Below are 23,562 nucleotides of genomic sequence, written 5' to 3'. Positions count from 1 at the left end.
ATGTTGAGAAAACTAATGAATTTAATCCAAATTGAAATAAGGCTGTAACATACACAAATGTGGAAAAAGTGAAGGGGTATGAATACTTTCCGGATGCACTGTATAAATGTATGTATTAGGGCTGTGAGTCGAAAATATTTAATTGCATGATTGTCCATAGTTAATCGCACATTTTTTATCTGTTCTAAATGTTCCTTAGAGGGATATTTTTCAACTTTTTAATACTCTTATCAACATCAGTGGAAAAATATTCTTTATGCAAATGTTTGTTTATTATCATTTGATCAATGACAAATATTCTCATGAATATTAAACATAACCTCTGAACATTACAAATATATGCCTCAATTCAACCTGGAAGAGTGTGTGTGTGTGTGTGTGTGTGTGTGTGTGTGTGTGTGTGTGTGTGTGTGTGTGTGTGTGTGTGTGTGTGTGTGTGTGTGTGTGTGTGTGTGTGTGTGTGTGTGTGTGTGTGTGTGTGTGTGTGTGTGTGTGTGTGTGTGTGTGTGTGTGTGTGTGTGTGTGTGTGTGTGTGTGTGTGTGTGTGTGTGTGTGTGTGTGTGTGTGTGTGTGTGTGTGTGTGTGTGTGTGTGTGTGTGTGTGTGTGTGTGTGTGTGTGTGTGTGTGTGTGTGTGTGTGTGTGTGTGTGTGTGTGTGTGGCGTTAATTTATTATTATAATATATGTATTCACATATATATGTATTTATAGATTATTATTATTATAAAGGTACAGAAAAATAATAGATTTAATTTAAGAATGAACTTGTAAAAATGTCTAAAATATTGACGTTTCTAAATGTATTGACTTTTTTTGAAGTCTACGACCTTCCTCAGCGGCCCAATGAGGCTCAGATCTTCTATGGAAATATGAGTAAGGTAGTGGTGTCGTTGGTTGGAAGTACGAACAGTGAGCTGCTGCTGCCCGCTGATAAACACAGAGCAGAGACGGACAGGTACTGCTACACTCATTTCTAACATACTGATACACACATAGATACCTGATTTAGTTTATCATTACATTGCATTTAGCTTATGCTTTTATCCAAAGCGACTTAGGGGTGCATTCGACCAAAAACATACAAACTTGAAGAAAACATATAAGTACATTAGGTTTCATAGAGCCAAACCATTTCAAGTGATACTCAACAGGCTTTAGATAAGCCAGTCCTTTGTTAGTATGCAAGTGTTTAGTTAGTATCTACGTTTTTTTGTTGTTGTTTTTTTTCATTCTATTGCGTGAAGTGGAGTCGAAAGAGATGAGTTTTTAGTCTGCGCTGGAAGATGTGCAAGCTTTCTCCTGTCCTGATGTCAATGGGGAGCTCATTCCACCATTGTGGAGCCAGGATAGCAAACCCACGTGTTTTTGCTGATGGGAACTTGGGTCCCCCTCGCAGTGCGGGTGCAGCGAGCCGTTTGGCGGATGCAGAGCGGAGTGCAGGTGCTGGGGTGTACGGTTTAACCATGTCCTGGATGTAGGAAGGGACAGATCCATTCGCAGCATGGTACGCAAGTACCATTGTCTTGAAGTGGATTCTAGCAGTTACCGGAAGCCAGTGAAGTGAGCGGAGGAGCGGCATGGTGAGGGAGAATTTAGGAAGGTCGAAGACGAGCCGGTGTATTCTGGATGAGCTGCAGAGGTCGGATGCACATGCAGGTAGACCAGCCAGGAGGGAGTTGCAGTAGTCTAGGCGTGAGATGACGAGAGCCTAGACCAGAACCTGCGTCGCTTTCTGGGACAGCTGGGGACGTATCCTCCTGATGTTGTAAAGCGTGTATCTGCAGCAGCGGGTTGTGGCAGCGATGTTTGCAGTGAAGGACAGTTTGTTATCTAGGGTCACACCCAGATTCCTTGCAGTCTGAGTCGGGGAAACAACAGAGGGGCAGATGTTGATTGTTAGGTCAAGAGTGGGACAATCTTTTCCCGGAAGAAAAAGCAGCTCAGTCTTGTCAAGGTCGAGCTTGTGGTGGCGAGCAGACATCCACTGAGAGATGTCTGCTAGACAAGCAGAGATGCGTGGGATGACCTGGGTCTCTGAGCGAGGAAAAGACTAAATTAATCGAGTGTCGTCAGCGTAGCAGTGGTATGAAAAACCATGCGGGCTAATGACAGCTCCGAGCAAGTTTGTATACAGAGAGAAGAGGAGGGGACTGAGGAAAGAGCCCTGAGGGACCCCTGTAGTTAATGGACAAGGTTCGGTCTTTGAGGTATAAGGTGAGGAGGAAAAGTGCAGAGCCTGACACTCCAAGTTCTTGGAGAGTGCGAAGGAGGATCTGATGGTTCACCGTGTCGAATGCAGCAGACAGTTCCAGAAGGATGATGACAGAGGAGAGGGAGGCTGCTTTAGCCGTGTGCAGTTCCTCAGAGACTGCAAGGAGGACAGTTTCTGTGGAGTGACCTTCCTTGAAACCAGCGGTGCGGATCCAGAAGGTTGTTCTGTGGAGATAACAGAAGAGTTGTTTAAAGACAGGAACGGGAGGAGAGAGACAGGCCTGTAGTTTATAACATCAGACGGGTTGAGAGTGGGTTTCTTTAGGAGAGGGTTTACTCTTGCCTCCTTGAGACTGTTTGGAAAGTGACCAGAAGTTAGAGAAGTGTTGATGAAATGGGTGAGAAACGTTACAATATCAGGAGCGATAGTCTGAAGGAGGTTTGAGGGGATAGAGTCCAGAGGACAGGTGGTAGAGGTAACGAGGGTAAGAACCTCACTTGGAGAGAGAAGGGAAAAGGAGGTTAGTGTGTGGGTGAAGGGAGGGTCTGGTGACCCATCGGTGAGTCAGAAAAAGAATAGCAAATATCATCAACCTTTTTTTCAAAGTGGTTAACAAAGTCGCTTGACAGAAGGGAGGAGGGGGAAGGGGCTTTGGGGGGGTCCAAGAGGGTGGAGAAGATGGAAAATAGTTTTTTGGGATTGGAATAGAAAGATTGGATCTTATCTTGAAAGAAAGTGCTTTTTGCCTGAGAGATGGAAGCAGAGAAAGAGGAGAGGAGAGCCTGATAGGTTAGGAGGTCGTCATGGTGTTTGGATTTCCACCATTTCCGCTCCGCTGCCCTAAGGATGGTTCTTTTAGCACGCAGTGCGTCATTTAGCCAGGGAGCAGGAGGGGACTGACGAGCCTGCCGAGATGTGAGAGGACAGAGAGAGTCCAGAGAGGATGAGAGAGTAGAGAGGAGAGTTTCTGCAGCAGAGTTTGGAGGCAGGAGTTTGAACGAATCAGAGGAAGGGAGGGCTGAGAGCACCGATGAGGCAAAGGTAGAGGGGGAGAGGGAACGAAGGTTGCGGCGGACAGGTGCAGAATTAGAAGAGATTAGTTTATGTTTGGAAAGGGGTAGAGAGAATGAAATGAAGAAGTGATTGGATGTGTGAAGCGGGTACAGAAAGGTTAGAAGTAGAGCAGTTCCTTGAGAATATGAGATCAAGGACATTGCCAGCTTTATCAGTTGGTGGGGATGGAGACAGTGAGAAAGAAAAGGCGGTTAAAATAGATGTTAGTTCAGATATCTTCCCTGTCAGGAGGTTGAAGTCTCCGAGAAGTACAGTGGGAGGGCCAGTTTCAGGGATGTGTGAGAGGAGATTTGGAAATAGAAATACTGTCTGTTCATAGGTCTGTACATTCTTTATGGTGAACGCATTGAAATGAAATATATCACCTTGGCCACAGTTGTTTTTATTGTTTATTTTGTGATTTCCAGTGCTTTGACAAATGGCAATGTGTCTCTGGACGTGCTGCCAGTGAAAGGTCCCCAAGGTCCAGCACTGAGAGTGGCAGAGCCAACCTTAAAGGTACCATAAGGCTTCTTTAAGGATACCACTTTAATGATGATCTGAGTGTTGAATATCTATCTGCCGTTTCTACTGTATTAGATGATTTAAAAAAAAAAAAAAAAAAACTGCATATGGGATAAAATATATATTTTTCAATGCAGAGTGTCCCTCCACAGGCTTCAGAGCCATTACACAGGCGGTCTGAGTCCTGGACCCTCCACCCAGAACAACTTGTCCTTGCAGCTCCCACCATCAGTAAGTAGGAAATATATATGTTAAAAGCATATTGTGTGAACTTTTAACAGCTTCGTTTTAAATTGCACTACAGATTTTGAGTATGATTGGTGAAGCAAGTTACTCTAAACCATAGGTTTATGATTCTGCATCAGAGAGTTATTGGTACACAGCGGGACACATTTGTTTTTTACTGTTGTTGTTTGTAGATGGTCCAGCCTCCACTAGTCAGGTTCAGATCCGGAACAATACTTCCAGAGAGCTGAGCTTCGATTTGTCCTGGCCCGCTCACTGCCTCACCATCACCCCTCAGCATGGAGTTATGGAGTCTCAGTAAGAATACACATTGTTGTTCGATCAAAATATTGGTTATGGTAAAAGCAAAGCTATTGGGTTAGAATTAGAGCCCATGTATTGAATGCGAGAATTTGTTATGTTTGTACTTACCACACAATGTCAACATAGCTTCAATAAACAACTAATTACAAAGAGAAAATCCAATGCTAATGTTATCCACTGTCACTGTGTGTATATGTGATTGGAATTATTCCATTTGTGTCCTATTTTTGTCATTTAAAAAAAAGGTGCCACCTACAGATTTTGATCAGCCCCAACCCCTCACTAGCAACTAAATCTACCCTGCTGCCATGGAGTGGACAGATTTATGTCCAGTGCGACAGTCAGCAGAAGGTATTGAACACTTGGGGGACACCGCTTTATAAACCTCAAGACAACTCAGGCATGCATCGCTGTGAGAACCTAAGACCTGAATGTGTGTGTTGTGACAGTTGATTAAGGTCCAGATTCGGGCGGACCTGGCTTTGGATGTGTCCGCAGCCCCAGCAGACTCCACTCTGTCAGCCCTGCCTGCTCAGGCTGCCACTCCAGTGCTGACTGTGCCCAGACTCACTGTCCAGTCGTCACTACCCCAGCACACCCCACAGGCTCCTCTAGCCCTGCTGGAGATCAGCAACAAGACCATCATGTTCCCCAGCACTCCTTCAGGGGAAACATCAGGTTTGGAGGAGGCTGACTGCAGCTCAAACCTTTCTGTCTTCTACATCTGGGTTTAAGTGTTACAGCAGCATGTTGTTGGCAATCTGAGCAGCCTTAAAACAATAATTTAGAAGCCTGATAATGTGAAAACGGTTTCAAATCTTCAGACTAATGTGGTTCTCAGTAATACTCTGTAGGCAGCATACTATGTTTTGTGTATCTGTCGGAGACTTATACTCTGTCTTTCTACTTCAGAGGCCCAACTGGAGGTGCAGAATGGGAAAGTGGAAGTGAGGTGGTACCTGTCATCATTTGCTCCTCCATATGTCAAGGTGATTTTTCTTTTTACAATTTCTTTCTTCTGTCAACTCGTCAAGAATCAGCGGCTTTAACTTGTTAGTTTATTTATTTTTATTTTTTCATTTAGTTAGTCTCTGTGTATCCAAAAGATCCATCATTTGTTTCATGATTCACTTTGGTATTGTGTTTATCTTGTACATTTCGCTCGATGTTTTTGCTCAAACATCCATCTGTGTCTTTTTACCGGGCATTGAGTGAAAGCAGTGACTCAGGCTGTAGTCTCTTTTCTCTCCATAGGGGGTTGACAACACAGGAGATGTTTACCGGGCCACTTACACTGCCTTTAGATGCTCCGGGGCCTCAGGCACTCTGGGGGCCCATGAGAAGATGCAGGTAGGCAATCACAACCAATTAGAGTTGTCTGTAAATGATATAGAGTACTTTATTTTACAAGGATGGGACAACATTGACTGCTTATGTTGTGGGTTTCTAGACAAATATATTGTGATCCTGGCCAATCTTGGGTAACAATAACCAATACTCCATTTACAACAGCTACTTTTATTTAATGGGGGCCAGCTTAGGTTATGTTATGTCAAGTTAAACAAATTATGATTAGGTTTATTTTAAGCATGTTGTTGGCTAATGTGTATAGCAATAATAGATATGGCTTAATCTATTCTGACTGTTCTTGTTTTCTTGCTCTTCCAGATGCCTATTACTTTTCTGCCCAGGGACAGAGGGGACTATGCCCAGTTCTGGGACTTGGAGTGCCACCCTGTGTCTGAGCCTCAGCAGAAAACCAGAATCCGCTTCCAACTCTGTGGCACTGTGAGGACTCATTTTAAGTTATGCCATACTAAATGGAGAAAAATGGGCTTCTGTAGTAAAGGACAACTTGTTTTATGTTGGACGTTTCATTTAGCTTGAAATACGGTTATCCAAATGACTGTTCAAAATTACTTCAGTTTCAATCTTCCTTTTTGATTCTTTCTTTTTTTATGTTGATGTATTGCTAGCAAACCTTAGGAGACAGATATGTAAATATTTACTGAAAAACATTGTAGATTTTGTGCTATTACCTTAATCTGTTTCTGTAGTACCTTGAATATGGTTTAGTAGTGTTGGTGGCAGAAATAACAAATGAGAAAAGTGTTTTGTGAGATAGTAAGCAGAGCCCCCCTGCTGAGATGAGCCTGCAGGCTTTGCATATGCACCGCTTTAAAGTGCACACATACACAGCTAGAGGAATGTCAGATAGATGGCTCCACATAAGTAGGTTAAGTGGCTATGATGTGAGGGCTTTTGTTGTTATTGCCTTATGTCTTACATGCAGTCTTAAAGTGGAGTGCAACATTCTGCAGTGTTAAATGCTAATCTGTGACTGCAGGCTGCAATACTTTGATTTAAATCTGGAACTCACAGTGGGATGTGGAACTGAATATGTAAAATGTTTCACATTTGGTTTTTATCATGACTGCATACGATTGAGCAATGATGTTTCTTACAGTCAGTTTAACAAAGTCTAATGTGTCCAAATGCAAGATACACTTAAAACATGAAGAGCGGATATTTTCTCAACTGGACTGTAGTAACCAGGTTTTTAATTAATATGGAGATGGCAGCTAGCATGTTTATTTTGTCTGGCCAAAATCTGTGTGTGTGTGTGTGTGTGTGTGTGTGTGTGTGTGTGTGTGTGTGTGTGTGTGTGTGTGTGTGTGTGTGTGTGTGTGTGTGTGTGTGTGTGTGTGTGTGTGTGTGTGTGTGTGTGTGTGTGTGTGTGTGTGTGTGTGTGTGTGTGTGTGTGTGTGTGTGTGTGTGTGTGTGTGTGTGTGTGTGTGTGTGTGTGTGTGTGTGTGTGTGTGTGTGTGTGTGTGTGTGTGTAAAGTCTGGAACAGTGGCAGGACCACAGGAAGGAGACTGCTCTCTGGTGAAGACAGAGGCCACAGTGAAGAGCAGGAAGAGAGCCAATGCCTCTGCAGGCAAAACCAGGTGAGTCCACTCCAATAGTCGTTTTGCTTGGGAAGGTCTGTAACTGTAGGAAGTAGCAGCCATGCTTTAGAGTAGGTTTCTCATCTTGAGGTGATGGTTCTGCTTTCTTCTTAATCCCACAATGTATAATTGTCAGTGAGGAGGAGGCCGTGCGGAGGGGTGTGTATTCTCAACAGGATCTGTACACCTTCCCAGTGACACGGGTGGGTGAGTCCAGCACTCTGAAGGTCAACATCCGCAACAACTCATCCGACACACATGAGGTGAGGTTGCCTGTTTTGTAGATGACATAAGAAAGGAAATTTTTTTCCTTTCTCATTTACTGCAGCAGAAATTGAAATGCTGTGTACGTGTATGTGTATATATATATATATATATATTTGCTTGAAGGCAATTGACCTTTCGCAAAGCCACGCCCCTAAATGCCCGCTGTCCAATCATATTCGATCACGTGCGCGGCTCCCTGTGGAAGTCCGACAAGCTTAGCGTTCAAATTCATTGCGAAAATGGTGAAGCGTTGTGCTCATGGTCTTTGCAAATCGGATAGCAGATATCCCATAAACTTAGAGGGGGGGGGGGTGATATTTTACCCGTTTCCTAAACCCAAAACCCGAGAGGAGAGATGCCGCCAGTGGATAAAGAAATGCGGCAGGCCCCATGCCCAGCTAAATATGGCGAATATCAACAAACACAAATATGTTTGCTCCAAGGTAAATACGTGCTAACGTAGCTAGCTAGCTAGCTAGCAAAGATTACATTCACAAATTAACTAACTAATTTAATTAACTAATTTCACTAACTAACGTTAGCTAAAGTCACAAGACTACAGCTGTAAGCTGTGTGCTTATAGGTCGTTTTGACCATGTATATCACGTGATGCATAATAATGTCTGAACAGCTGAGCTCCGTTATTAGTCTACCTGTGGTCCAAGTACAAACAAGAAAGCCAACAGGCAATCATTCATTTATATTTTGCTTTAATCTTTGTAGCATTTTGTTAATGGAAAGCCTACTGCCGACTTCCCTAATCCTGCTGCACAAGTGGGCACCCCGACCCCCACAAAGGAACAACAAGGTGGATGCAGAAAGCCACCAAGGAAACGGTAGTTAACTTTAGACAAACTACAACATTTAATGCCTCTTGTGATTGTATTGTTTTATTCCAAAAATAATAATAATAATAATAATAATAATAATTCCGTCGAATTTGACATACAGCTCATGTGGTTTTCACTCTTGCACTGCGACCTGTATGCAAGTGCCTCTATTGATGTTGTGCCTCCCTGTTTTCTAATGTTTATACTGTGGATATAACCCTCCATAGCGTATTGTAGCCCCTTTTGTCGGGACCTGGAGGATATTGCTGCGTTATTGCTCCAAAATGAGTCTGTTAAGGCGACTCCGACGTTACGGAGACCCTCCATTATGGCTTTGTTTAACGCATCTGGCTCTCAGCTTGTCGGACTAGCAACAGTAACCAAGAGGGGGCGTGGCTTTGCGAAAGGTCAATTGGACCGTCTTTGGTTTCAGTAGTTTCTCGAGATGCGAACAGGTTAAATGGATTAAAAATCAGAAGAAAGTGAGAGGAACAGTGCTTTATACTAACTCGCATTGTGGACCACATGCGTATACAAATTGCATGACTCTTGACTTGTACTACATGATAAATGTCAAACCCCTAAATAATCGTAATTATGTTTTGCATGGATTTTATATTTGATGTGTGGCTTCTCTAATTGACTTGCAGCTGAAATTTGTAAACCCTATGGAACCCTTCCATATCAAGCATTCCAAATATTCTCTGAGGTGAGTCCAATGGTCATTATCCCTGACTCCTTTCTGCATTTTTATAGTGTTACGCCCCGGTCTAGGGGAACCTAGGCGTAGCATAAAATCGCACACTCACCCCACACTCCTCACTCTTCCCACTCCCAAGAAAAAGTTGGTACAAAGACGACATGTGTGTCCAGGGTCATAACAATAGTAGACAGGTGAAGCATTAGGAATCCATTTGTATAATAAGTACCTTCTCCTGTTTTTACTTGTTACTGTTCTTCCATGTTAGGGTTGTTGTGTTAATCTGTTAGATAGGTTTTTGTTATGTAGTTTTTTTCATGCAACAAAATAGGAATAGTAAATACTATGTGATGTAAACTTAGTTTGTAATGTTATCTTCCCATTGTGACTGGTTCTGTGAGATCTTGGGACCTAGAGGATAATGTTTCTAAACATAGTACACACCTGGGAGAGTACTGATGTAATGCCTAAGCCGTTAGGAGGGGTTGCCTGGTGTGCTTTGCTGATGAGGGACTGTTTTTAGAATGGCCACAATGCATGTTTTGTATTGCTGAATTAGGAAAAGCAATCCAAAAGTGGAATGGGAAACAAACAAATCCAACCTGATTTTCACCAAAAATGAAAACCCTTTAGTGTGGTGTGTGTGTGTGTGTGTGTGTGTGTGTGTGTGTGTGTGTGTGTGTGTGTGTGTGTGTGTGTGTGTGTGTGTGTGTGTGTGTGTGTGTGTGTGTGTGTGTGTGTGTGTGTGTGTGTGTGTGTGTGTGTGTGTGTGTGTGTGTGTGTGTGTGTGTGTGTGTGTGTTCATTACCACCTTGCCCTTGAAGCCTGAGTTATTGTGTATTTATCATGCCGTACCATTTTCTGTGCATGTATGTAGACCATGCTGGCACATGTTCCTTTATGAATACAGTATTTTAAAGTTGAATTTAAGTCTAGCAAGTCATGATTCATACAGGGAAATCCTAAGTACTTGATTTTAGTTTTGTGATGTGTGATTTGTGTGTACATCTGTGCTGGTGCATGTGACGTATCAACATTTAATATCAAAATAATTGTCTACTGTCCATAATTTAACTGGCCAATAACAGCTCTTCTCCTTTCCCACCCATTAGATCACAACACTATCTGAAGCTACCTGTCCAGTTCAAGCCCAGTACTGCAGGCACAGAGGCTGGTGTGCTGCTCATCCAGTCAGAAACAAGTGGAAGGCTTGTGATACAGCTGACCGGTGAGGCATCGCCTTGAACCTATGACACTTCCTCATTCTGGCTGGATCTGGAGGGATGCCATCATCATATTTTGAGGTTAGCTATATGGCTCCTCTGATGTATTTGGGAATATTTGCTGATGAACTGGAGATGACTGAGCCTCTGCTGCCAACACAGAGCCTCCTGCCTCAGAATGTGGCACAGGTGTCCTCATCTCGGTGTCCTCCTCGGCCCATGAACAGTGATGAGGTCTGAAGCTGATTGATTTGGCTTGACTGGCTCACAATTAGTCTACACAATTATGACATTTCACAGAGCGAATGATGGTTGTCCCTTCACTGTGGATCTGGTATTTGCCTCATCACCTAGTCAAGTCATAAGTCAGCCCCCCGTTAGACATTACTGGTTTCGATATGTTAGGCACTACTTGGAGTTGTTTACACAGGAATGTCTTTGTCTCTGATTTGATTCTTTTAATTTGCGATGTTGCACAGCATTAATGTGAAAAAGAGGCTAAATTAATTTCTTGTAACCTTGTAAGACTGCTGGGATTTGTGAATTCTTATTTTTCAAAAATGTCAAATGTAAGTCTGTCTACATTGCACTCAATGTTCCTGTTCTTCTATAATGGTGTGGTTTCTATGGAGATGGCTTCTCATCCTGTGGAGGCCACCTGCACAATGGCCTTCATCAGCCCCATGTGTTGACTTCCCAGCATCTTCCAAGACTCCTTCCAAACAGTCCAGATGTATTTAATTTGGACCTGATCAGTGACGCTCAGCAATTTTTGAATTGTTAATGATTGTTATTACATGCTAACAGTTTCATCTCGCGGGGGGTTTTGTTCGGCTGCTTGCCAGGCCTGCTTAGGTTGGTTATCATGGCAAAACAGTGTTAATCACAGTTCCAGTCACAGAACATTACCTCCCAATTTCCTCTTATGGCTCTGGGGCAAATGTTAAAAATTGCCTGGGGTATTGGATACACATCCATTGTTGATTTTGGAGCTCGAATGGCTAGACATTTCATCTTCATTGGGATGAGTTGTCAACCTTTGACATGCCTCGCACTGTCAACCCTAAGGAAGAGAATAACACTAGAGATGAGCATTATGTTCCTGCTAGTAGACATTTAAAGTCTTCTTAGTCTTATTTTCAAAGGCAGCTCTCAACATCCCCTGACAACAACCCTGAAACATTTAGATTTACAATTTGCACATGCATTAAATAGAATAGAATATAATGTAATATATTGTATGTTCATATTTTGAATAAAGTTTTGTCTTAAAAAAGGTTGTCTGTTTTTAAGTAGCAAAGATTGGGGGCGTAAAAATAAGACTGGTAGCTTTCTGTTTCTCTGACTGGGCTCTGCTTGTGTTGTTTAGAGCAGAGGTTCTCAATTGTTTTTCAGCCAAGGACCCCTTACAAGATAGAGAATACACCAAGGACCCCCTCATTTTGATTTGTGATTTTGGGCTATATAAATACAAATTTACTTGACTTGACATGTATGTCCCTTGGAATAATCTGACGTAGCCTATTTTTTACACTTCTATAGTCTTGGTTATGTGAAAGAACAACACAAGAGCAATGTATTAGAAAGACATTAGAATGTATTAAAAAATATTTGCACCATCTCAACACAGAATGCCCATAAAACAATCAATCAATTAGCTGCAAGTAACACTGTACCTAAACAAAATATCAAAGGGAAATCAAGAGAAAAGTGATCATTTGAAGTGCATTTCAGAACATACACACACACACATAAAGATAACATATCAAGTGTTTCACTCTTAGTTAAAATTAAATGATTTATAAAAGTCTAATCACAAAATAAATGCAGGCTATAAACAATTGAACACATGCCTGTATTGCAACATATATCAAGTACATTGCAAAACAACTGCAACTGCATTGCTACAATCCCAAACCACTACTTGTAATGGCAGCCAGCTCTGTACACTATTGGAGTGATGCAAGGCAGTCCATGGAGCTGATTGCTTCTCTCTGCAAGTGAAGACACACATATCAAACTAAATCAATAAATGCAACATACAGTATCTGACATTTCTGTTGCACACACACACACCCACACACACACACACACACACACACACACACACACACACACAGACACACACACACAAAAGTGGGCCGGAACGATCCAGAACAGCGTTCCGGCACCTTCGATTAATAAGTAAATAAATCTGATAGGCAGTTTCATACATAATAATGTCAAGCGAGTTCACAGGGCTGCCAACTCTCACACAATTGACATTTTTCACACGCTCTCAGCCACAAGTCCATTTTCTCAAGCAGTGAAAAACAAATTAATAACTGATAATGTCATGGTGCGAAAAGAATAAATAAATAAATCCATAGTGGAGATACTCCTCATCGTATTTCCTTACTTTTATTTTTTGTTTTTCATTTACTTCATTTGTAGCCGTAACCGGTCGTTTTAAAAATCTGTCCATCTTCGTAGTATGCTAGCCGTGTTATATCTCTATGATGCTAGCAGCGGCGCTCTCTGACTGATGTACCAGTTATTGTTGTTTCCATGGTAACGGGTGACGCGCTTGATTTTTAAATGTATAGATTTGTTAGAACGTAATCTATGAACTATTTTAGATTAAAAAATATATATATATTATTTATTGAACTATGAAGCCTTTTGTAAAAAAAAATGATACCATGATAATTTAAATTAATGAATCTGAAAACTTTTCACGGACCCCACTTTGAGAACCACTGGTTTAGAGGATAATAAAAGCAAAAACACCAAGTACGTCTTAAAACCTAATACTCAACTTTAAACAAAAAGATAATGATTAAAACAGGATTTGCACAGCATGAAAAACTGTTTTGATACCATGCAGCACATAGTTGCTGTCAATATTAAAAATAATTAAGTGAGTAACTTTGCACCTGCCCTGTCTTTCATTAATTCTGTTCAACATCAAAGCATGTACACAATTCAAGGTGTTTTGCCACTCTGATTTTGTTTGGAAACAAACTCAGCACCACACAGGACTGAGTGTTCTGAGATCCATGCTAATTTCAGATAAAATGGGATCTTGCTTTCATTATTGTTGCTGCTAACTGGAAAAGTCTTCCGCCTCAGTATATCAAAGAACTAACTAACCATGTTGAATTTTTACTCCAATGGTTTATGATCAGTTACTATATTGTTGTATTTTCTCTATTTTAGCATCTCCCTGAGTCCCCTCTAGTACTTAAGAAAGATTTGATTCTTTTCCCCCTTTGCATCTGTTTTGTACAGTACCATAGAGACATCGTTTATTTACTCGTGTTAACATCTGACTTGCAAAAGATCTTTTGAAGAAATAACAGGAAATTCCCCTTTTTTAAAATATTCTGAAGCAAGACTTCCAACACTAGGGGTTAGGGCGGCACAATTAAAACAATTCAAATGAAACCACACAATTGACAAGAGCAAAATTGTAAATAATATATTCAGTGATAATGAGAAACATTATGCAAACATGGTCAATCACTGTTATCTCGTGAATCATATCGCAAGCATTCAACATCATTGCAGTTGCTTGAGTCTTCCAGATCTTGCAGCCTCCCTTTAATGCTGTTATATCTGATCCTGTGATCTGCAGCTAACCTGTGAGCGGCCTGCAGGGGTCGCTAGAGCCCCTTCCTCACTGCGCTGTCAGTGGCCCCCCTCACTGGAAACCACTGTAGTGCAGTTGGACTTGGCCAGAGCCATATAATAGAGTTACGACATCTCCATTCACTCCAATGGACCAGTTTTTTTACAGCAATGGCGGATCGTGGAGCCCTCAATAGTTCCCCGGAAGTTAGCTTGCCGCTGACTTCCGGGGAACTATTGAGGCTATCTGCGGCTAGCAGAGCAGCAGAGTTGCAGCATAATAGACCGTTCGTGTTGGACTTTTAAAAGTAAGAAGACGTTTAAAGATTTATATTGCGGAAATTATCAGCACATCTGAGTCAAATTGAACATGTGTATTAAAGGATGTTAGTGGATTATCCCTAAATCAATATAGGGAACGTTTACAGATAACAGATTAGGCTAGGATACCGGATAAAGTTAGCAACACACATTAACCACGTAAGCCTATTAATCCGTTCTCCTAATGTTATTTCAACCCAACATTGTGGAATTAGAGAAAAGGGGCTTCTTAACGTGCTTTTATCCGGGGTGGAGGGAGTTAAATATTAGTTAAATATAACATTGGGGCGTGTAATATTCATAGACTGTACATTGTTTGTTTGTAGCCTTTATTTAACCAGGTGAAAGCCCCTTGAGATCAAAAGATCTCTTTTTCAAGGGTGACCTGCAGGACATTAGTAACATAAAAGCAACAGAACAACAATAAGGATGACATACAACATAATGTACAGTTTACAAACTCTATTTACAGTGACAGGTACCATGAGTATCAAACAGCATGTCACCCAGCTGAGTTTTAAAATGATGCAGGAGAACCAAAGTGCTCAGTTTTAAACATGTTTGCAGACTGTTCCAATTTAGTGGAGCTGCACAACTAAAAGCTTTCTTCCCTAAGACAGTCCTAGCACTTGTCATATTTAATAAAACCACAACATGAGATCTCAGGCAATAAGTACTTTCAATTTATCGAGAGATCAGAGAGCAGATATAAAAAGGTAGTTTACCCAACATGACTTTATAGATGAACATGTACCAATGACTGAGCCTCCGTACAGTTAGTGAAGGCAGACCTGCCCTGGCATACAGGGTACAGTGATGAGTAAGTGCTTTACAGTTAGTAACAAATCTCAGGGCACTGTGATAGGCGGCATCTAACTTTTCCAGGCAATGGGCAGGTGCATTCATATAGATCAAAACACCATAGTCCAGCACAGGTAAAAAGGTCACAGTGACTAGCCTTTTTCCTGGCTTCAAATGAGAAACAGGACTTTTTTCTGAAAAAGAAACCTAGTCTAACCCTCAGCTTTTTAAGCAGATTAATGACCTGAAGTTTAAAAGTAAGACAATCATCAAGCCAGATACCTAGGTATTTATAACAGGTAACCACTTTGAGTACTTGTCCTTGCATAGTAACAATATCCAAAGCAGTGTCTGTAGTCTTTTTAGCTTTAGAAAAGAGCATTACCTTGGTTTTATCAACATTTAAAAGAAGCTTAAGCTCAGTGAGCTGAGTCTGAATAATGTTAAAAACAGCCTGTAATTTAACACCAGCCTCCTTAATGGAGGGACCTGCACAGTGCTTCACGGTATCATCCGCATAAAAATGGAAAATAGCTTCATCCACATTTTCACCTAAACTGTTGATATATATGGAGAATAAAAGTGGACCTAAAACAGAACCTTGAGGAACACCATTAGCAATGTTTAACCACTCAGAAGACAGCCCATCAAAATGAACACATTGGGACCTTTCAGAGAGGTAGTTCACAAACCACCCCACTGCATGGCTGGATATGCCAATACTGAGTAGCCTCTGCTTCAAAATGTGATGATCAACGGTGTCAAACACTTTGGAAAGGTCAATAAATAGAGCTGCACAACTCTGCTTATTATCTAAAATACTCGTAATGTCATTCACCACTTTCATTGTGGCAGTGATGGTGCTATGTTGCTTTCTGAAGCCTGACTGATGTTTAGACAGGATATCATTTTTACATAAAAACTCCTTTACTTGTTCACTCACTAGGCGTTCGAGCACCTTCGCCAGAACTGACCATTTTGAGATTGGCCTATAGTTATTTAAAATAGTTGCCTCCCCTCCTTTCAGTAGAGGCAGGACATAAGCAGACTTCCATACTTTAGGAATTGTATTTGTGCTGAGGGAGAGGTTAAAAAGAGTAGTGAGAGGAAGAGCAATAAAATCTGCAGCTATCTTTAAAAAGAAAGGTTCTACGTTGTCCGGGCCAGCCGGTTTCTTAGGATCTAGCTTAGATAAGGCTTCATGAACAACATTGACAGTAAAAGGAGTAAAACTGAAAGGGTTTTCCAGACCACATTGTTCAGAGTCACGGATTGGGGTGTTCACAGCAGCAGAGTTAGTCACAGAATCAAACAGAGGACCACAGGACACAAAATGCTTATTAAAACAATTTAACATAGTGGCCCTGTCCGATATAGAGCCAGATGCTGTGGTAAGGCACGGAGGTAGCTCATTACGGATCTCACCGGTGGATATCGATTTTATGGCTTTCCAAAATTTCCTAGGATTATTTAGGTTTTCTGTGGTAACTGACAAATAGTACTTCGACTTTGCACTTTTGACATTTTAAGTGAAGCTATTCCTTAGTTGCCTAAAACGCAGCCGTTCTACCTCTGAGCCTGATTTCCTAGCCTTTGCCCAGGCCTTGTTTCTCTCATGAAGGAGACTGGACAGTTCAGCAGAAAACCAAGGATTGTCTCGTCCCTTTACTCTAAATATACGCAGGGGCGCATGTCTATCAATGATCTCCATAAAACAAAGATAAAAATAAGACCATGCAGTTTCTACATCAGCACACAGATCGATTTTTCCCCAATCAAACCCAAACAGATCATGAACAAAACCCTGCTCCACAAAATGTGTTATGTCTCTCTTAATAATAATACGAGGTTTAACCTTTTGAACCTTGGTGTCCCTAATTGTGGCTACAACACAGTGATCACTCAGATCATTCGCAAATACTCCCACAGATAAGTATGTATAGGGAGCATTAGTTAAAATGAGATCAATTAGGGAGGATTTATTAGGGGACTTAATGTTAGGGCGAGTAGGACTGTCAACAATCTGAGTAACATTCAAAGAGATACAAAGGTTTTTAAAATCCTCTGACACTGCAGTTAACCAGTCCCAGTTAAAATCTCCAAGTAGCACTATTTCCTTGTAGTCTAGTTGCGATAAAAGATTTGCTAGCGAAGACAAGGAGTCCTTGCCAGCTGAGGGGGGTCTGTAACAGCCCAACACCATGACCTGTTGCCCCTTTGCCACTTCTATATTTAAGGCTAAACATTCAAATTGCTTACTGATAGATTTGGAAACTAATGTGGTTACACTGAACTTATTCTTAACATAAATGGCAACGCCACCACCTTTATTAGGCCGGTCGGAACGATACACAATATAACCATTTAAGGCAATGTCAGAGGTGTTAGAAATTAAAATCAATGTTTTGATGGTATAATGTAGCTTAAACATACCGTCAGTTTAAATGCTCTTTTATACTGAAAAACCAGAAATTCTTGTGCACAAGCAGTTAAGCTTTTATTCTGAAAATCCTTCATCTACGGTTAGCATTTAGCATGTGGCTAATATACGATTTCCTAAAGAGGTGAATTGAGTAGCGAAATGATATAGAGTGGTGCAAACCGAAACCTACGGATTTAACACTACAACTATAGATGTCGAGATACTACCATGTTGAATATTAAATGAAAGTACAGTTTATTTGAATACATTATTGTTTACAGACGAGAGTAGCATGTGACAACATCCGGAATGACCGGAAACCAAACGAGCCGAGAAGTATTGTTTAGAGCAGTGGTTCCCAAACTTTTTGGGCCCAAGGCACACCAAAGGACAAGTAAAAATCTCAAGGCACACCTACCCTAAAATAGCCCTCATAACACGTGTTATCACTCATATCATGTAAAATATCTGTAAATGTGCATACTTATTTACTAATGGCAAATAAAATGTGACAAAGACAACTATATTACTCATGAAATATTTATTAACGAAAAAAATTTTTAATTAATTTATAAATATAAATATATATATATATATTATATATATATATATAATATAATTTATTAAACTTTAGCAAATTAGGCTTCATCAAAGCAGCAACACACTCATTTAAACCAGACAGGTCACAAAATTAAAAATGAGGCAACGGAAACTCAGCAGAAACTCAGCACAGAGAACTGTCAATGCAAGGAAACATGGTCCTGAACTACAAATTATGAATATAACATTTCACCAATCAGCATTGAAACATGTGCTATTTTAAAATGTGCCTATTTACAGATTAATGGGATACATGTGCCTGTCGGGGCGCGCAGATTTTTTTAATCCTCGGTGGCACTGAAGAGAGGGCAACTCGCAAGTCCTGTTCAACAGACAGCCGTGACCTGCTGTTGTTCTTCATATAAGTCAGAGTAGAGAACGCCAGCTCACACAGGTAGGTAGTGGGAAAATGAAGTAGTTGCTCAATCGCGTGGTGGGAGATGCTTGGGTACTCCGATGCAGAAGCCAACCAAAACTGATCCAGTGGGAGCTAACTGAATTTGAGTTTCAGTGTGCGGTCCACACGGAGCTCTGCGCACTCCTCTCTCTCTCTTTCATGGAGAGCTTCTCTGTGGAGGATTCCTGGTGGAATGGGTCTTGGATCCAGTCATAGTCCTCGATGTCAGCCACACGTGGAAAATACTGCTCAAACCTCTCTTTTAAGGTCTGAAGGTGTTCCGCATACACAGCGCGCTCCTTAGCTGCCTGCGGCGCAGCTGATGTCAGCGGGAACATGTCCATGGAGCCCTGCTCCAAAGCCTCCTGCCACAGGAGAAGTTTGCCCATAAACCCCCGAATCTTATCTGTGGACGATAAAATGTTTTCATTCCTTCCCTGAAGCTTGGCGTTTAACTCGTTCAGATGCCCAAATATGTCTGCGAGGTAAGCCAGCCTGGCGCACCACCTCTCATCCGCGAGCTTGTCTTTATGTGGGACAGCGTTTTCACCTGAAAACTCCAAAAGCTGTTCCCGAAGCTCATAAAGACGGGATAGGACTTTCCCCCGTGACAGCCAACGTACCTCTGTGTGCAGGATCAGGCTTTGGTGGTCGGCTCCCATCTCGGCGCACAGCTGGGAGAAGAGGCGAGATTTCAGGGGCCTTGATTTTATGTAATTCACCATCTGCACGGCCTGATTCAGCACCTCAGTCAACTCCGGGGGCATGGTTTTGGCAACCAATGCCTCTCGGTGCAGAATGCAGTGGTTTGTCACGATATGTGGGTTTTGTGCCCTCACCTTAGCAATGAATCCTTTCACTCTCCCCGTCATGCTCGCCGCACCATCTGTGCAAAGACCGACGCACATATTCCAGGTCAGACTGTTCTCTTTAAAATAGTCATTAGTTACCCTGAATATTTCCTCTCCCGTGGTGTGGCTTTCCATTTCTTTGCAGAATAAAAATGTCTCTTTGATGGAGTCAGCATCAACATATCTGACGTTTGCCAGAAGTTGGGCAGCCCCACTGATGTCCGTAGATTCATCTATTTGGAGGGAAAATCTGCCGCTCGCCTGCAGTTTCTCTGCCAAATGTTCCTCAATGTCTTCGGACATGTCGTCGATTCTTCTTTTGATCGTATTATCAGACGACGGCACTTTCGATAGCTCATTTGCGGCATCTGGACCCAGCATGACACTTGCAAGTATTTTGCAAGCAGGGAGGATGAGTGTCTCCGCTATTGTGTGAGGCTTCTTCTGCTTTGCAATGAGCTCCGCTAGCATGTAACTCGCCTCCATTGCCTTATCAGACACTTTCACAGAATCCAACAAACGTCCTTGCTGCCTCTGGTTCAGATCCCGCGCTCTTCTGAAGTAGTCCAAGTTACTGTGAACATGGGCGGGATGTTTGGTTTCCAAGTGCCTCTTCAGCTTGCTTGGAACCATGTTAGCATTAGCTAACTTCTCCCGACAGACGACGCACTCGGGCTGAGGATTGTTCACATCCCCGGTCCAAATGAAGCCATAAGACAGATAACTGTCATGGTACTGTCTGCTGACAGTTTTTTTCCTCTTCTCTTTCGGTGGTGGGTTGTCGGCAGTCTCTACACTGGTGGTTGCTGGTTTGCTCCGCACAAGAAAGCGCTCCATTTTCCCGCTTGCTTGTTTCTCAGTTTTAATATTGTCCTTCAGCCTTTGATGTGTCACAGTCTTATAAATCCCACCTGCGCAATTGCGTTAACAGCGGAATACGGGGTTCTGTGAGGATTATTTTTTAAATAATCGTTTTTAGGTATAGAGTTTGCCTCTGTATTATGAAATGTGTGCATACAAAGTACTGATATAGTAAATAAAAAAATAATTATTTTTGTGTAGTTGGATATTGCAATAATAACGTATGTTTGTCACAAAATCCCACGGCACACCTGGACTTGCCTCACGGCACACCAGTGTGCCGCGGCACACCGTTTGGGAACCACTGGTTTAGAGTATTGATTACAGCGTTTAGAATGTGTTAAATGAAAAGTGATGAAAGAGAATATGAGGAGAAACGGCGTGTTAAGCATATATTGAATGTGAAAAGAACCTATCCTCTGTTTAAATGCAATAACGGACATTGGAGACGAGGTGAGCCGGCTGGCGGGGAGGAGCCAGCAGAGGATATATAACAGCGCCGGAGGAGAGATCCGGTCTCTTCTCTTCTTGCTCATGAGAGCCAGATCACAGCTGTTTTCTGCCGGAACAATATTCTGTCTGTAATACTACCGTGCCTTTTTTAATTAAAGTATCCCATTTGAATCTTTTCAGAGACTCCATTTAGTCTCATTTTAAAGCTTCTCTCCTGGACGCGAGAATAAAGAACATATTTAACAATTGGCGAGCTAGCCAGGATCTCGCAAAACCGGGAGAGACTACAGCAGGCTGCTTGCTGGACCCGCTGGCATCCGTTCAACACACAGAGAGCTCAAATCAACTAGGTAAGGAGAAACCTGTTATATCGAATTCTTCAATAGTTAATGTAGGACAATGTTAGTTCTGTGTGTTTGACGGCGGCCAGCGGATCCTGAAAATAGCTGTGCAATTTAAGTTAAAACAAGCCTAAATTGATAAATATTGGTATCACACCACGTGGCGTTGCTTTGTTACAGGCAGGGTGAGTTCAATTTCTTTTTTTCTATTTAACCCTGCATGCTATTCGTTTGTCTGTTATTACATGTCGGCTAGAGGCCAATCACTATATGTGTCTTTTGTTGCGTTTTACGTTTTACGTGAATGGTTTTAGGCCATTAAGCAGTCGGGACTGCTTGAGGCAAAGACACAGCCAAAGTTTGAAGCTAAGGTTATTGGAGTGAGTGTTTTGTGTAACAACAGTGTGAGGCTGTTTTTAAAAAAGTCCTTTTTCAAGGAAAAGGCCTGAGGAGTTTGAAGCTTTCAGTGGTTACTCTATTTCTGTTTTTCAAGACATTGCGTTGCGGATTACGGCAGGAAGTGCGACATTCGTGCGTTAGATAGACGATATTCTTCTGATTGTGTTTGCTTAGCGTCCTATTTGTCCCATAAATAGCGTGTTTAAACAGAAGAGATGACCATACTGGCTCTTAAAGTCAAAACATTTACGTACATGGGTAGAGGGCCATGACGTAAGGGTATGAGGCCCATTTATCATTGTAAACTAAATAGAAATGTTATTTTAAACTACAGTGTTGTGTGTTGAATTTACTAGACAAAATATCACCTCACCAATTTCAACTCCAGGTGTTTTCTCAAATCCCTTTGTTCTTCAGGTCAAAGGTTGGAAAACCAGTTGCCATCTTGTCTTGACCTCATGTTCACGGTGAGCCACACGGCAGTCACCATTTCATGAAATGCTAATTGAAGTACTCTGTTTGCTTTAACACACTGAGGCTAGGCATTCCATCTTCTAAAGAACATCATACTTCTTGTTAGAGTTAGAACTATTGGAAGTACTTCTGCTGGTATGTGTATTGGCGGTTTTGTGAATATTCTTCTTTGCAAATGTGTTTTGGCGGTTATGTGCTGTGTTGTTTAACCATAGTGTAAATTCCTATTTTAAAGATATTTTTGAGGAAACTAAGTTTCTCCTTGTTAAAAACGAGTCAGTTTTGAAACAGCTATTCCCTAGTGGATTAAGCTGGAATTTAAAATAGCGCACTCTGGTGGTAGTACATAATTATTACCCAAATAGCGGAAACACCATAACATTGTGAATTTGAACCAAATTCATATTTCAAAGTCAAAACCATACACGGTACAACTTTATTTTAACATTTCATATTTTAATTTTGCATATTTTTTATATATTAATTAACTTTATTAATATTTTACCTTAAACTTAAAAAAAAAAAAAATCTATAAAAATAATAAAACCTTGAGCAAGAAAAAAAAAGTTAAAGTTCGGACGAACAGCAACGAAGGTGCTAGTCAGAAGATTAGTGCTTCATCTTTGATAAGTTCATAAATAATTAGAGAACATGTCACCAAAACAAACTAAGTTGAGACTAGACGCAGGGCCAGGCTCAACTGCAGATATCAAGGAAAGGGTAAAAATCAGATCCGATGCTTTAACAGTTTCAAGTAAAAGACAGAGGACATGGAACCAAATGGAGAAACTGTTGGAACAGTGGCAAACGAGAGGATTGATTCCAGCAGATGATCAACCTGGACCAACGGAAGCCCATAGAAAAGCTGTAGTTGAACATGAGAATGCTGAATATCTACAACAGGAAAACGCATGGATCAAAGCCGGACAACCCTCTTGGTATGGACCTGTAAACATTGCTATGAACAGAGCTGAAAAAAGAAAAGCTATGGTTGCAAGTCTGGTATTCCATCTGGAAGATGCCAGCCAAGGATTGACAAACAGCTTACATGTGGAAGAACTCGGCAGAATAATGAAAAAGTAACTCAACAGAGGAATGGAAGAGAGACGAAAGGCAGTTGAAGCCCATAATGACATTATTGAAGAGAGACGAAAGTCAGTTGAAGCCCATAATGACATTGTTGCAGATAGACAACGGAGAGAACAAGAAGAACGAAGAACCGGTGCATATACCTCCATGCCATTGATAGCGGCTGGAAGAGGAGGATTTCGATACAAATCATGGACTCACAGGGACATGGAAGCATTAGTGTCAAAGCTACCTCCACTCATGAAAGGAGGTCAGAAGTGGGTGAATGATCTGAAGAGATACACAGCCCAGGACCACCTGTGCTTGGGAGACATGAGGGCCCTGCTCGGACGGATTGAAAGACGACTTGAAGTGAGAGCAATAGATTCCGAGGCCAATTGCACAAATGACCCAGATGACACTCCATTCAACTACATCAGGTCGAATTATTGGGCTGCTATTCGTCACATCTACCCAACAACACGGAGTTTACATGCCCTCAACAGCCTGAGAAAAGAACCGGGGGAAGACATGTATGCCTTCCTGAAGAGATGTGAAGGAGTGTGGGAGGACTCCACTGGAGAACGACATGACGTTTCACCGTCTGTCGTAATGCTGTGGAAGAACGCGGTCATTAACGCCCTTCCCCAATCAGTGC

At 41.7% G+C, this 23,562-nt stretch overlaps 2 protein-coding genes across 5 annotated transcripts in view; one reads left to right on the top strand and one right to left on the bottom strand.

Moving 5' to 3' along the window:
* cep192 (centrosomal protein 192) overlaps positions 1–11,599 on the top strand; it is a 56,445-nt gene extending 44,846 nt beyond the window's left edge. For 2 of the 4 annotated variants that reach the window (XM_079694030.1, XM_079694027.1), the window contains 13 exons: positions 819–954; positions 3,693–3,783; positions 3,927–4,020; positions 4,209–4,332; positions 4,584–4,689; positions 4,788–5,016; positions 5,251–5,327; positions 5,593–5,688; positions 6,007–6,126; positions 7,184–7,287; positions 7,424–7,550; positions 9,035–9,093; positions 10,197–11,598. In XM_079694030.1, coding sequence (XP_079550156.1) covers positions 819–954; positions 3,693–3,783; positions 3,927–4,020; positions 4,209–4,332; positions 4,584–4,689; positions 4,788–5,016; positions 5,251–5,327; positions 5,593–5,688; positions 6,007–6,126; positions 7,184–7,287; positions 7,424–7,550; positions 9,035–9,093; positions 10,197–10,329 — 1,496 coding nt within the window. In that variant the 3' untranslated portion in view covers positions 10,330–11,598. Of the gene's footprint in view, positions 1–818; positions 955–3,692; positions 3,784–3,926; positions 4,021–4,208; positions 4,333–4,583; positions 4,690–4,787; positions 5,017–5,250; positions 5,328–5,592; positions 5,689–6,006; positions 6,127–7,183; positions 7,288–7,423; positions 7,551–9,034; positions 9,094–10,196 lie in introns of all 4 variants that reach the window. The other 2 variants (XM_079694028.1, XM_079694029.1) reach the window with 2 other exon arrangements.
* A 6,968-nt stretch (positions 11,600–18,567) lies between these two features.
* LOC307046391 (zinc finger BED domain-containing protein 5-like) lies at positions 18,568–20,145 on the bottom strand (the record flags this gene model as incomplete). The annotated part of the gene is made up of 1 exon (XM_079692785.1): positions 18,568–20,145. The coding sequence occupies one exon, from the start codon at positions 20,143–20,145 to the stop codon at positions 18,568–18,570; it is 1,578 nt and encodes a 525-aa protein (XP_079548911.1).
* Between the last annotated feature and the right edge of the window lie 3,417 nt (positions 20,146–23,562).

Source organism: Notothenia rossii (genome assembly GCF_949606895.1).
Source record: "Notothenia rossii genome assembly, chromosome: 7".
NCBI classification, from domain to species: Eukaryota; Metazoa; Chordata; class Actinopteri; order Perciformes; family Nototheniidae; genus Notothenia; species Notothenia rossii.
Note: the sequence above shows the minus strand (reverse complement) of the source record. Positions and strands in the feature narration are given on the sequence as shown.